General features: G+C 57.7%; 1 protein-coding gene across 1 annotated transcript in view; it reads right to left on the bottom strand.

The window, feature by feature from the left end:
- The window catches only part of GLI2 (GLI family zinc finger 2), a 248450-nt gene that overhangs the window by 20335 nt on the left and 213907 nt on the right, over positions 1-14208 (bottom strand). The window contains exons 6-8 of the mRNA XM_032412168.1: positions 4070-4271; positions 2653-2863; positions 1246-1368 (exon numbers count right to left, since the gene is read on the bottom strand). Coding sequence (XP_032268059.1) covers positions 1246-1368; positions 2653-2863; positions 4070-4271 — 536 coding nt within the window. The remainder of the gene's footprint in view (positions 1-1245; positions 1369-2652; positions 2864-4069; positions 4272-14208) is intronic.

Here is a 14208-nt window from a genome sequence, read left to right as displayed (position 1 = left end):
ATGCCCGATGGTTTACAGGTTTGATAAAGGATGGTCTGGCAGATGTTGGGGAGACGGGGACAGGAGGTCCCCTGCATCCTTGGTGTCAAAGCTGGTGATTCTGGAGTAACAGATGGAAATCATGCCACGGTAAGAGGCCTGGGGGGAGGGAGGCTCACCGGTGGGTTCAGCACTTACACTAAGCCCTTCCCATGACAGGCCTTTGCTCCAAGAACAGGGCCTGTCTCTCTCTGCTGTCTCAGAGTGTCTGAGTAAGGGGCAGGATCTCCAAAGGGACCTACACAGGGGTTTCAGCCCCCCAACAGACCAGTCCCGGGCTCTGGGTTGCTCCATTCCTCACCTTCCTCCCAAGAATCATCTTCCCTTCCTTCCCTCCTTACCACACCACTCACTCCCTCAAATGTGCATTGAGTCACTAGAAAATATTATTTCGGGGCACCAGAGTGGCTCAGTCAATCAGGTCATGATCTCTGGGTCATGAGATCGAGACCCGCATCAGCCTCTGTGCTCTGCATGGGGTCTGCTTGAGATTCTCTCCCTCTCCCTCACTATCTGCCCCCCCCAACCGGATGCACGTGCGTTCTCTCTCTCAGATAAATACATAAAATCTTAAAAAAAAAGAAAATATAATTTCATGGCGACTTGGCACCAGTCCCTGTGCAAACCCTGGTGATGTGGAGCCAAATCAGGCACTTCTCCCAAGGGCCGCCCTCTCCAAAGCTTACAGTGCAGTGCAGGCACTAGGGTGGGCTCCAAGCAGGAGCCCAGGAGGATCAGGAAAGGGTGCAGTGGCAGTGAGGGGAATGGGGTGGGGGGTGGAATTCCAGGAAGAGGGAGCAACGGGACAGGGGCCATAACCATTCAGGGGCCACAAGAAAGTGAGTGTGACCGGGGCTTGTGTGAGGTGCTGGGTGGAGATGGCTGCAGCCCCAGACATCCATCCATCCATTCATCCATCCATCCACACATCCATCCATCCATCCACCCACTCACCCATCCCATCCATCCATCCATCCATCCAATCCATTCATCCATCCATTCTTTCACGCAACCTGTGTTTGATGAGCATGTGATATGCGGGGTGCCGGGGACACAGCTCTGGTCCTCCCTGAGCTCACGGTGTACCCGCCCACTCTGGTTCACTCATTCATGCAGGCAGCTGTCCATTCATCCATTTGCCACCAGGGCTGAGGTCCCAGGTCCGCTGACCCAGCTGGAGGGTGGCCAGGACAGCCAGCCGGTTACCTGCGTCAGGGTCAATGGGGAGGCTGGCCGCAAGCCCTCGGCCTCTGTCTTGACCTTGCTGCGCTTATGAATGACGATGGGGTTGACGGTGCTGCTCACAGCCGACTCGCTGCTCGGCTTGTTCTGAAGGAGGAGTGTAGGAGAGCCCATCACACAGGGGCAGGGCGAGGACATGCCAAGTTCTGTTTGGGCTTTACCTCTGGGATCCTCCCCACATAGACTGGGCCAACATTGGTGTTTGAAGTTTCAGAAGCTGGCTCCCCGTACTTGGTCCTCTGGCCAGGGGCACAGCCAGGGAGAGTCCAGAGCTCGGCCTTCCAACCCCCCACCTCCACGGGAATGGAAAAGAAACTCTCTGGGAGATGCTGGGCACCATCACTCCTGTTCCAACAGCCTCAACTACTCAGCCCTCCGAAGCATGAGAGCAGGGGCAGCTCGGGGTCTGTGGAGAACAGGGCCTGGCCAGCCCAGGGAGCAGGAAAGGGAAGGGCCTAGTTCTTCGGGAGAAGGGGGTTAGAGCCATAGTGTCAGGTGGTGACAAGAGCTGACAGCGCTATCTGGGGGCAGGCCCCAGGCGGCCACCTGGAGTCCTGGGGTGGAGAGAGAGGGCGTCCTGGATGAGGGGCTTTTCTGGACAGGGTGGAGTCTTGCCTTCCTCCCAGCACGTGGTCACATCTGGGCTGTGCCCTGCCAGGTGGCTGGCCTGGACAATCCCTGCACCTCAAGAACTGTCATCGTGAATGCTAACCAGGATCCAGGTCTTCACAGGGCTCTGTGCACACAAGCTCATGTATGCGCACAATGAGCCAATTAGGCAGCAGGCCCCACTTGGCACATGCGTTAGCCCAGGCTGGAAGAACTTTCGGCGAGTCAGGGTCCAAAACACAGTAGGACTGATTCCAGAGCCTACGCCTCTCCGTTCTCCAATACTGTCTCTATAATTCCATTTCCTCATCTGCAAAATGGGGCTTCCCTCACCAAATGCTAATGGCAGCCCCTGTGTGCACGCACCGTACCAGCATGCCCTGCCACACCAGAGGCCTGCTGGAGAGGTCAGATAAGATGGTCTTTTGTAAACTTAAGCTCTAAGACTAAACCGTACAGAGTACTCTGTCTGCCAGCCTCCGACTTCTAGCCTCTCTCTGTCTACTCATTACATTGATTAGACAGGTGACTGCGGAACTTATCGGCTGGCTACTTGCCAAGGAAAGGTGAGGGTGTCAGGACCCAGCCCCGGCCTCCTGACCCGGCATCCAGCCCTTTTGATCCCATGGCCTCTGCCCAGCAGACAGTCCACCAGCTGGACCTGTGCCCAGAGTCCTTCCACAAGTTCCTGGCGGGAGAGGGCAACGATCAGCCCTCGCGGGATCCCAAGAGCCCGGTGACCCACCCTGTGCACCCATCTACCTGGGTGCTGTGGCTTGGACAGTTACTGCTGCTGAGCTGCGTGGCCGTGGCGTTGAGAGAGGTGAGGGGCATGGGCTGCTGGGTCAGGAAGGTGGGCGAGGGCTGGATCAAGGGTGGAGTGTGTCCGAAGGCTGAGCCCAGGCCCCTCTGCTGGCTCAGGATCTGCTGGTAGGCCACCGGGTTGATGGGGTGGGGGAAGGAGAAGGCGGGGCTGCAAAGAAGAGCAGACAAGTCAGGGACGGAAGTGGCGGGCAGAGAGGACCCTGCCAGGGCCTGGGAGGGGAGTGTGGCTCACCTCACTGCCAGCAGGGCTTTACCTTGCTCAAGAGCCAGCAGGGGCTCCCCATTGCCTGCCATCTCAGGCCTACCCTTCTGTGCTCACCCCCGGGCCCTGCCCCACGATGCAGCCTTTGCTCCAGCACGCTGGCCCCCAGGAGGAGCCAGGCCTCTCATCCCCACACCCCGGCCCTTCACCGATCTGACGCCTGAGAGGCACCCCTGCATCATCACTCCCGGACTATCTGAACCCCACTGGGCCCCTGAGGCCGGTCCTGATGCCCCCTTGTCGAGGAAAGGTGCCCTGAGCCCTCGGGCTCACATGGTCCCTTCTCTTCTTTCACTTCTACTGGGGTTCTAGGCCCCTTCCTATCGTCGGTGTATGGGCCACTCTTTCCAGAACAGGATACTAAGGAATAAGGGTGACCTCCGACCCTAAGCCATACACGGGTGGTTTGTGGCTTCCTCCTTGCTTTCTCCTGCATCATTCACTCTGGGGGCGGGAGAGGGGAGCCAGCTGCCATGGCGGGAGGACGCTCAAGCAGCCTTACGGAGAGGCCCCTGTCACGAGAAATAAGGGTCCTGCCAACGGCCGTGTGAGCAAGCCACCTCGACATGAGTTCAGTCAAGGTGGTTGGGTCTGAGTCCTAAGGCAGCCTTGGGCTGCATGGTGGGGGTGGGGAGGATGGACACAAAGGCGAATGGTGTCCATGAGGTTTGGGTGTGCCATGCCGTGACCACAGCGGGAGGCCTGTGTCCAGCCAGAGACCTGGCGGCACCCAGGTCAGTGTCATGCCTCGTGTGGTCCCCAGCGCTGGCCAACAGCCGTGGCTGCTCCACGACACCTGCTGAAATACTAAGAAAGCCACCTTCGGTTCCATGATGGAATCTTTCATGCCAGGCCCGCTAAGTGTCACTTTTCACACCAGAAAGCGTGCCTGGGGGCTGAAGGAGCACATGGAGCCAAACTCAAACGTCGGCCCATTTCAAAGTCCTCGTTACCGGTTTTGAATTCCTGAACCAGTTGCAAGCGCGCTGATTCACAAATGCAGCAAGAGGTCCTCTCTTTCTCCTCGGGATGAAAGCGCGGCCCCTCCCCACGGGGCCCCCAGGCCGCCTCCCCCTGGCGGCCGGGGCTCACCTGAGGGTGCCTGCCGACAGGTGCCCGTAGGAGCCACTGGCCGCTGAGCTGCTCCGGGAGTTGTTGATGTAGGCCACCAGCGAGTTGGGGGACGTCCGGATCATCCGCTGCAGGTCCAGGCTGGCATCCGAGAGCGGGGAGATGGACAGCGCCCGCTTGCGGCTCAGGCGGGGCGTCACCCGAGGGCTGGAGAAACGCGACACTGTGGGGACAGCCAACCCCAGGCGTCACTGTGCTTGTAGGAGCATAGAATCGGGGGGGGGGGATTGGGTGGTGGGGGACGGCGGGGAGAGCCTTTGAGGACGGTCTAATGAAAACCGCCGGGGGCTCTTGGGCAAGGGACCTAGCCTGTCTCAAACTCAGCTGGCTTCTCTGCAGGATGGGATGGATCCGCACACGGTGTGTTGAGGCTGGGAGAAACGCAGGTCAGTGCTTGGGTGAGAGAATACGCTCACCGAACATAAATTAGCGCCTTCACTATCAGTTTTGCAGAGAGCGGGGCGGGAGTCAGCAACGCCCAAGGCAGGGCAGTAAAGTACACACACCATAAGCGTCGAGCAGCTCGGCGGCCTCTCACGAAGCGAACCCACCTGTGACACTAGCACCACGTCAAGACACGGCGTGGCCGGCACCTTTCCAGACCCACCCCGAGGGCAGCCCCTGTCCTGGGCTCCTGGAGCCGCCCGAGGCTTCGGGAACCTGTCACCTTCAGCACTCACGACGCGCAGGCATACCCCCCCACCCCTTGCAGAAGCTCTCACCCCTCACCCATACACAACTGCGAGAAGGGAGGACAGCCTGCCCTGCACTGGGCTGCCTTCAGCCTGGGTCACACTCCCCTGCCAGGGCTCCAGGCTGCTCCTTCACACAGTCCCCGCCCCCCGTCAGGGTTCTGGGTCTTTCCTCTGGACAAACAGTGGCCTAGAAATGGTCTGACAGCATCACGGGGCAACTCCCACATGCCGGTTTCTGCTCTGTCCAGACCCTCCCTGAGCCCTGGTTTCTTCTCCGTGAAGGGGTCTCCTGGTTCCAACCTCCGGGGCTGTGGTGAGGAGGAGAGTAGGTGACGTGTGTGAGCAGCACCTGCCCCACGGCAGGGGCGCCCAAATGCACGGCCATGGTCCTGCGTTTCTGGACACCTGTACTCACACCTCTTTCTGTGCCCCTTCAGTGGCCTCCCGGTTCCCTTTGGGCTGCCGGGGTTGTCCGGACACAGCTCTAGTAGCTGCCGGTGCTTGGCTGTTCCTAGGCTTGTGATGTCCTCCTTCTTCCCTTCTGTCTGTTCAGAACTGCTTGGACCCCGCAGGTCCCCCTCCTCCAGGGAGGCAGCAGGTTACCCTGGCTGCCGGGTTGGTGTGTTGGTGCCTTGTCCCCACAGCTGTGGGGACACCAAGGGCAGGGTTGATGGCCTGTGGATCACTGACCCCCATCCCCAGTGCCGACCAGCCAGAGAAGGCTCAGGGCATGTTCAGCCTGTGTGAGTGCAGAGCCCGTAACTACCACCTGAAGAAGTTTCAGCAGAGCTCCCCCCCACCCCAACCCCTCCACTGCTGGGCCCTGGGGGAACCCATGCCCGGCGCTCCCCCAGCGCTCACCCTTGGCTGGCAACCCCGGGAAGCCCCTTTCCTCGTGGGCCACAGGGATAAACACCCTCTGAGGCTGTGCAGAGGACAGATGAGGCCCCAGAATCTGTCTGAAAGGTAGCTCCAGGTCACTAGGGGTATCCTGCAGGGCTGAGCTCAGGGGGTTCCCACCACCCACACAGCAGAGAGGGAACTGGGGAACCCGGGAGTTGGCTTGACGCCTCCCATCCTCACCTCCTTCCTGACTGAGTCTGCCCCCAGAGCTGCCGACAGGTCCCCTTTCTCCCACCCTCCCCCAACTCCCTCCTCCCCACCACTAACCCTGGTCATCCTTGAGCCCTTAGCTAATTGCTATGTGGATGGCACATGCCTTACTGCAGCCCGAGAGAGCTCTTTAATGTGTAAATCGAATCGTGTCCCTGTGCTCCCTTCTCCAGAGCTCCCCAGTGCTATTAGGAAAAAGGCCCAAATCCTCAGGGTGGCTTCTTGGCAGCCCTGTGGGTGTCCCCTGCCTACCTCTTCAGCTTCATCCTGCCCACGTCCCAGGCTCTGCTCCAGCCACATTCCAGCTTCCCCCTCAGGTCACCTGCCTCTCTGCATAGGGCCTTTGCACATGCAGATTCCTCTGCCTGAAGTGCTCCTCCCTATTCTCTGTGCTCAGACCTCAGGGGGTTACCACCTTCCCAGGGAAAGCATCCTGACATCCTCTGTTGGGAAGGTTCCCCCGCCCCAGTCCAAACAGGTGTCCCATCGGCAAGCCTGCATCTGCTGGTGTGGTTTTCCGATGGCTTCTGGCTCTCCCGCCTTCAGGCGGGAGGGACTGGCGTCCTTCCCCCCTCACTCCACATGGATGCACAGACAGCGGGCTCAGCAGTGAGCCCAAGTGCGAGATGGTGACGGCTGAGCCACCCGCACAGGCACGCTGTGGTGAGGGAGAGCAGAATCACAGCCACGGAGAGTCAATATTTATGGACCGCCTGGAGGTGCTAGATGCTGTTCTAAGCGCTCAAATGTATTAACTTGTTTATCTCTGAAGTATTAAATAGTGTAAAATTGCCCTAGAAGGAAGGGGCTGTTATTACTCTCATTTTACGAATGACAAAACAAGTGGCTTGCCCAAAGTCGTGCAGCCAGGGGAAGTACAAAAATGGACTGGAGGTCAGGCAGTTGGCCGCCAGACCACTCGGCACACCGCCTCTGCCCAGGGTGGGGAGGCGAGGCATCTTTCGGGGAAGGATGTCCTGGAGGGTTGGAGGCTGGGCCAGACAGACACACATACACACCATGTGGGGACACACAGCTGCGCTAGCCAGCCACACCAAACCCAACACTTAGTGATCGCATTGGAGCCCATGACTCAGCCTCCTGAGCCTCTCTTTGCCCATCTGTACAGTGGGGGCAGGGCAGCTTGGCTTGCTGGTTATTGTGAGGACCGCCCGGAGACCACGGAAGTGCCTAAAACCCAGCGGACCTTCTAAAGTGAAACTGAGAGTTCACGTAGCTTCTTTAGGGGCTAGGAGGATGGTTTCGATGGGCAGGGTGAGCCTAACGCTAATACTGCAGTAAAGGACAGCACGTCTAGAAAACATGATTGGGCCACATAGCAGCACACCCACCACTAAAGCATTCACTCATCTGTCCATTCACTCGGGCTCCTTTAGGCTTCTTTGTTCTTATTTATTGAATTCACTCCTTGTCAATCCTTACTTCGAAGGAAAATCAAAGATGCAAACGTGAATCTTCCCAAAGATTCCTATTACTTAAGGACTGAGTGGCAAATGGAGAAATAGGAGGTGAGGGAAGATCTAACATCATATAAAGGAAGAAATACACTTGTCTGTGTAATACATTTTTTAAAAAAGATTTTGTGGCTAATATTTGGATTTTTGTGGCTAATATTTGGATTCCCACCCTCTCCTGCGCCCCTAACAAGAGGAAACAGGCCAAATCTGACAGTGATATTCATCTCTGTTATACCCACCCCTCAAGGGAAATATGTTTATTAATGCACCTCTTCCCTTGATAAATTACTAAATAGAAAGAAAATCCTGGCACTCATTTCCTGTGGCTTCTCCGGTGATTTATGACTGGAGAAGGGCAGAGTCATGGCATCCATTCATCTGTGCATGAGTCTGTGCTGATTTCTGTCAGCCGCCAAGTGACCGGACACCAGCCGGCCTTCACCTGGGCAGACGCCGCCCGATATGACCCACTCCTGTTGCCGTTGGCATCTGGACCCTGTTTCATCCACTAGGTCTTTCTTTTGTTCTTTCATGTGTTAGTTCATCCTCATCCTCCCATCAGCCCCCTGTCAGTGTTGAAAGCATGCCAGGCGTGGGGCTGGTCACTACAGAGGCTGCAAGCAGAGGGGACCCTCAGCCCTGGTCTTCTGTGAAGCTCACTGTCCAGGGGAGTGATAAAAGTAGTAGTCACAGTACTAGGCCACGTTCACTAGGTCCTGGGGTTGCCTTAGCTAGGTCCAGAGTGCCCAGGGACATTGCTGCTTTCCCAGGGGCAGCCGGGAAGGGCAGGAGACTTGAGAACAGGCCCTGGGCCCAGGCAGACCACGTTCTGACCCTGCCTGACTGCTCTGAACTGGGTGGCCTTGGGCGAGTCACTGGACCTCCCTGAGCTGGTTCCTCACCTGGAAGATGGGCCCAAACGACCCACCTCAGGTCCTTTGGTTAGTGCTATGGGCTAGTGAGCAGCATACCACCCAAACTCAGGTGGACATCCTGAGGACCCAGGAACCAGGGCTGAGCGCAGCAGGAGGGATGCAAGGACCTGTCCCCACGGGGCCTGGTCAGCACAGGTGTGGCACCAGCAATGGAGAGAGCTGCGTCCCAGCCCGACACCCCAGGAGCCTTTTGTGGGCCAGATGCTATCCTGAGCATGGGGCTGGGACACGCCTCCCCTGGGGACCGCAGGACCCAGCCTTGTGGCCTGGCTCGTGGGCTCTGAATCCTCACTGGTTCCGGAGCATTCCTGCATATCCCTGCCCCAACCACTATCTTCTGGACTCAGCTGAGGAAATGCTCTAAGGAAACCCAGCTAGAGGACCTTAACCTGCCTTACACTTAGCTGTCCACAGCCCCATCACCCCGTCTTATGGGGGAAGTGAGAACACTTAGGCTTTGGAGCCCAGAGGCTGACCATTTCCTAGTTCTGTGATGCAGACAAAGAAACTTCGGGCGCAGGGCCTCAGGTTCCGGGCCTGTAGAGTGACTTCATAATGCTGGTCTCTCAGGACTGCGAGTGCAGGCTCACCAGATGAGCCATACACACCAGTCACCCTGGGCCTGCACCACACGGCGGTCCTGCCCCTCTGGGCCCTGCGGCCTGCTCTCCTCTGCCTCAGTCTCCCTCCTGTCTGCAGGCTGGGCACGGCCTCCCTGCCTGACTGAGGCCTCCGACAGTCCCTCCACAGCTCCTCCTGCCTCTGTGTGGTGTGATCAATGTAATTGGTTTCTGAAAACCCCCTTGGACCCACAGGCGGCATAAAGAACGGGCGTCAGAACGGAGGTGACATCCAAGTCAAATTAGTGTCAATATGACAATAAAATATACAGCTCGGAGGAAATATGGGCTGTAAACAGACAACATTTCAATCGGAAACATTTCAATCTTCTCAATGTGGTGGGAGGAGGAGGGGGTGGGGCTGTGGCAGCTACCATTCTGCTGTTAAATCACTAATATTCAACCGCATAAAACAAGAAGATTCCATTTTAAGGCCCTGGTGACAGCCAGTGAATCCCCCGCCCTCCACAGAACTGGGAGGCAGAGTGATGGCCTTGGACTCCCTGACCAGTTATCCATTACCTCCCCGAGCAGCATCACTTCCCACTCTTCCTGCTATCAATCAGCCTCCTTTAAAAACAGGAGGCAGCGGGCCTTCATCGACCACCAGGAGGCTGGGAAGCCCGCGGCAAGGGAGGGACACGGGAGATGCCCTGGATCCCGCCCACGGCCCAGCCCCGTGCCCTGGGAGGAGGGCAGGGCTTGCATCTGCACTCCAGCTAGAGCCCCATCAGAGGCCTCTCTGTCCCCCTGACTCTCCCCCACCCCCGTGGGGGTTTTCCTCAACATAGGATGTGTACTCTACCCAGATGAGGTTATTTTAGGCCTGATGGAGACAGGGATGTGGATGCCTTCCTCATATATGATCAGGTTTCCCATATGAGAAAAAATATACCAATTCTATTTTAAGATCTATTTATTTAACCCCCAAAGGTGAGTGTATTAAAAATGTATCATTAAAGAATCGTGCTGATGGCACTTGGCTCAGGTAAAAACGGTGGTGGTGGTTTGTCAGCGAGCAGGCGGGGGACACCTGCCCTGGTGGGTGTGGACCCAGGTGGCCTTCCTGCACCTTCTCTGCAGGTCGCTCACATAGTCCGGCAGACCTGGCCTCCACACCCCAGCTTGACATTCAAAGCCTCTGGAAAGTCCTCTCCTCTTGGAACATGAAGGGAAGGAGCTGAGAAAGGAGGCCAGGGTAGGTGGGGTGGCCTGGGGATGGATATTCTTTGTCTTGCCAAGGAGCACCCTGAGCGCACGACTTGGCACGCTATGCATCGCTGCGTCCCTAGCACCTAGAACCATGCCTGGCACATAGGATGTGCTCAAGAAATACCTTCAGAATGAATGAGAGAGAGAGAAGGAGAAGAAACACACCGAGAGGGAAGGGTTAGTCTCAACTTCCCACACGCTGAGGCCCCCTACACCTGCACAGAGCTTACATGTCATAGCCATGCTTATGGGAGGCTTCCTAACATGAACACACATGTCCTCAGAGAGTCTCAGGACCCTTCCACAGGTGGGCTCTGAGCTTGCACAAGTCTCTCTGGGAGAGTCTGAGCAAAAAGAAACTCAATGGGAAGGTCTCTCCCCAGACCCAAACAGATGGGACGAGCAGAAAGCACCGGAGGTGGTGGGTTCTCCCTGCTCCCCAGTTTATAGGAGGGGAGAGGCTGGGGACAGCCCAGAGGCAGGCCTGGGCTATGAGCACTGGAGTCTCTTTGGGATGCACGTGAACCGCACATCCATGTGGGCATCAGAGCCGAACAGAAATGCCTAAAACATTTTTAAAAGCAGAAGCAAAGGTTCTGGTTGTAGTTCAAACCGGTTTGAAAAGAAAAACTGTATTAAGTAATGACACATACAGGATATCATGTTGGACTACTCTTGATTTGCTTGGATCATAAGTGACCGGGACCAAAGGAAAAGAATCATCCATTCCTGAAATCCTTCAGGGTTCAGAAAAAGCCCCTAGCCCCACCCCATGCCTCAGCCTTCGAAAGTGGTCTGCCTGCTCGGGCCCTCGATGGACGCTTCCCTCTGCACCCCAGAGCCAATCGCGTTCCCAAGAGGAGAGGTGGAGAAAGGATGGTGGGTGGGTGTGATGAGTCCGACGTGAGCTGGACGCTCTCACGCCCACTGGTGAGCTCATCTCCCGTTGCTCCGGCTCAGCCCCAGATGCTGCCAAATGCGGAGCGCCCCTGAGAACAAAGCGGCCGTGTTCCCAGCCACCTCCCCGGCTGCCTGCAAGCCGGCAGCTGCTTGCCCCAGCACAGTGTCTTCCCCAATCAGTTTGCATCTTTCCATCCTGGGGTTTTTTGTAAGTGTCACTCACTCAAACAGTCACTCTGCAAACACGGAGGCCTGCTCCTTGGCAGCCAAGCTCCAGGACGTGGAGGGCTCCCCGGTTTGTTAACAAGGCAGCAGCACCCAGCAGGAGGAAAGGGCAGGAGCGCGAGCACTCGAGAGCGGATGCGGTTGAGCTGGGGCTGGATTTGGGTGCAGGGCTGAGCTGGGCAAGGCTGGAGGGAGCAGCATTGCAGGCAGAAGGTGCCCGGCCATTGTCCAGGTGGCTGCAGATGGAGCGGGGCGGTGGAAGGCGGTGTACAAGGCGGGGGAGACGAGGCTGGAGGGGAAGGCCACTTAAGCCACATTATAAAGCCTGAATCTTGCCCTGAGGGTGATGGAAGCCATGGGGGCACAGAATGGCGGAGGGGATGCAAGATCCCTGCTAGGCAGCTTGGAGGCTGAGGGAGCCTGAGCTGAACGGCAGTGCAGGGAGGGCGGCAAATCACAGGAAGGTCGGGGGGTCGGGGGTTGACAAGTCAGATGTGGCAGACCTGGGGCTGGGACCAATGGGAGGCATGGGGCGGTGGCCAGGAGGAGTCATGGCACTGGGGTAAGCACGGGGTGGACAGAGACAAAAGTCCCGCCAGACGGGAAGATACAGAAGAGGGAAAAGACTACTCGAGGAAAGAGAATGGGACGAGTACTGATGAGCGGCTACTGCGCGCCAGGCATTGAGCCAAGTGCATACACGCGATCTTACTCAACAGTGTGTCTAGTTCAACCGGCACGCGGGGCTGGGAATCGCTGTCCGGACCCCATCCAGTGTCCCCACCACCTTGGACCAGCTCCCACAGTGGGGACGCGTGCAGAGAGTCACTGGCCTAGACGTGCCTGAGGCTCACTACCCAAACTCCCTTCCCATGGCCCCGCCTCGGGGCACCCCACTCCGGCGCGGCTGCTCTGGGCTGAGCTGGAACGCATCTGGCCCTGCAGGCCCTCCCCTGAGGTCACAGCTCTCGGGGCGTCAGACGTGTTGTGCTGCAGGGTTTGAAACCCCAACTCACAGCCTGGGCAACTCACGTGTCCCCCGTTTGCTCCTCTGAGAGTAGAGATAGGAATTGCAGCCTCAGAAGGTGGCTGAGGGGAGTCACAGAAGAGAATGTATGGAAAGGCACAGGACAGAGATGGTTCTGACACATGCACGCAGCAGGTGCTCATGTCTGCTCACTCGGCCTCTCCTGCCTTCTGGGGACACCTGCCTGACCAGACCCCTGGGCCGTGGTTTCTCTGTGTCTGCCCACTGTCCCGCTGGCCTCGTGCCGGCCACCCGGAGGCCTTGGGAGGCAGGCCGTGCGTGGGAGGATGCGACATTCGGACATGGCTATTTGAGCACTGTATTGTACCCGTTGTCTGGTTTCTAATTTGGACAAGTGGCATATACACACAGCTTCACCAGCCGCTGACACCCCACCCCACTCCCTATGGGGAGCAGCAGGGGGCTGTTGAGAGGAGGAGGGCATGTGCTCAGGGGCCAGGCCTTATCTCACACCCCACACTTGTGTGTAGTCCTGGACTGAACTCCATCCTGGGGAAGGCACAGGGGAGGGACAGACCCGGGAGTCAGATTCCGATGGCAGCCCTCGGGGCATGACGAGGGTGACATGGGATGAGAGCCGGTGTTGGGAGGACCCCAGTGCTTTTCCCCAGTGGGGGAGAGGAAGAGAAGGCTCAGCAGGGTTCAGGAACCACACGAGGTGGCTCTTGTATGTGCGAGGTGAGTAGGGCAGACAGACAAGAAGGATCCAGAGGAGGGGAGAAGAGAGAGGAGGCTTCTGGGGAGATGTCCCAGAGGAGACCAAATCTCAGCCAGGCCCGAGGAAGGGAGGGGCTTGGCTCCGCTCCAGCCAATAAGGTGGAGCTGCAGGGGCTGAGGTGGACAGGAAGTCCTGGGGGACGGAAGGAGGCTGAGGGGTGCAGGGGCCCACCCTGAGCCACAGGCATCGGGACTTCCGTCTGGAGCCCGTCCCCACCCCCGCTCCACAGGCCCGAGTGCTCCCTACCATCAGGGAGTGGGAAAGCCCTCCCAGGCAGGGATGGAGGATAAATCTGCCGAAGCCACCTGCCTGCTCCTTGCTGGGGTCCTAGCTCCATGGCCCTGGATCCCTGGGTATCTCTGGGCTGGGCTCCAGCAACAGCAGGTGGAGTGGTGCTAACTGGGGGAGGTGGGCACTTAGCCTTTCCCCCCTCCTCCCTCCTCCAAGGGGGGAGCTCCATGCTGTCCCCAGGGGCTCATGGTCAGGCGGCCACAGGCACCCCTGTGAAATTAGGATAGTATTTGGTGGGAGGGGAAGTCTTGGTATATTATGGGCAACAAGAACTTTATCTACCCAGAACACTGGATCTCCCGCCTGCCACCGGGCCCTGCCTGCAGCCTCCAGCTCCATCACTGACAACCATCCTCTACTTGCTCAGGCCCAAGCCCCTGGTGTTGTCTCTGATGCCTTTCTTTCTTCCTAACTCTTCATCCGGTCTGGGAACAAATCTTGTGGCTCTATCTAAAACGTGATCACTTCTCCCCACCTCTACTAACTGGACCTCCTGCTTCCGCCTTGCCCCTAAACCTACTCTCAGATCAGCAGCCACAGTGGGATTCCTTTCAACAATAAGTCAGATCTCATTACTCCTCTGTCCAACCCCCTCCAGGGGCCCCATCATGGTCGAGCCAAACAAAGTCTTACCAAGCCCCGACCAGCCTGCACGACCAGCCCTGGAATTCTGGCTGCACCCTACTCCTGTCCCTCACTTATTGTGTGCCGGACATGCTGGCCTCCTGGGTTTTTCTGGAGCTCAGAGGGCACACAGCTGCCTCAGGCCCTTTGCACTTGCTATTTCCCCTGCCTGGATCCTTCTTCCCGCATATTTCTGTACTGCTCACCTCCTTCAATTCTTTGCTTGAATATCATTTTCCCA

The sequence above is a fragment of the Phoca vitulina genome, unplaced genomic scaffold (genome assembly GCF_004348235.1).
Source record: "Phoca vitulina isolate PV1807 unplaced genomic scaffold, GSC_HSeal_1.0 scaffold1, whole genome shotgun sequence".
Classification (NCBI taxonomy): domain Eukaryota; kingdom Metazoa; phylum Chordata; class Mammalia; order Carnivora; family Phocidae; genus Phoca; species Phoca vitulina.
Note: the sequence above shows the minus strand (reverse complement) of the source record. Positions and strands in the feature narration are given on the sequence as shown.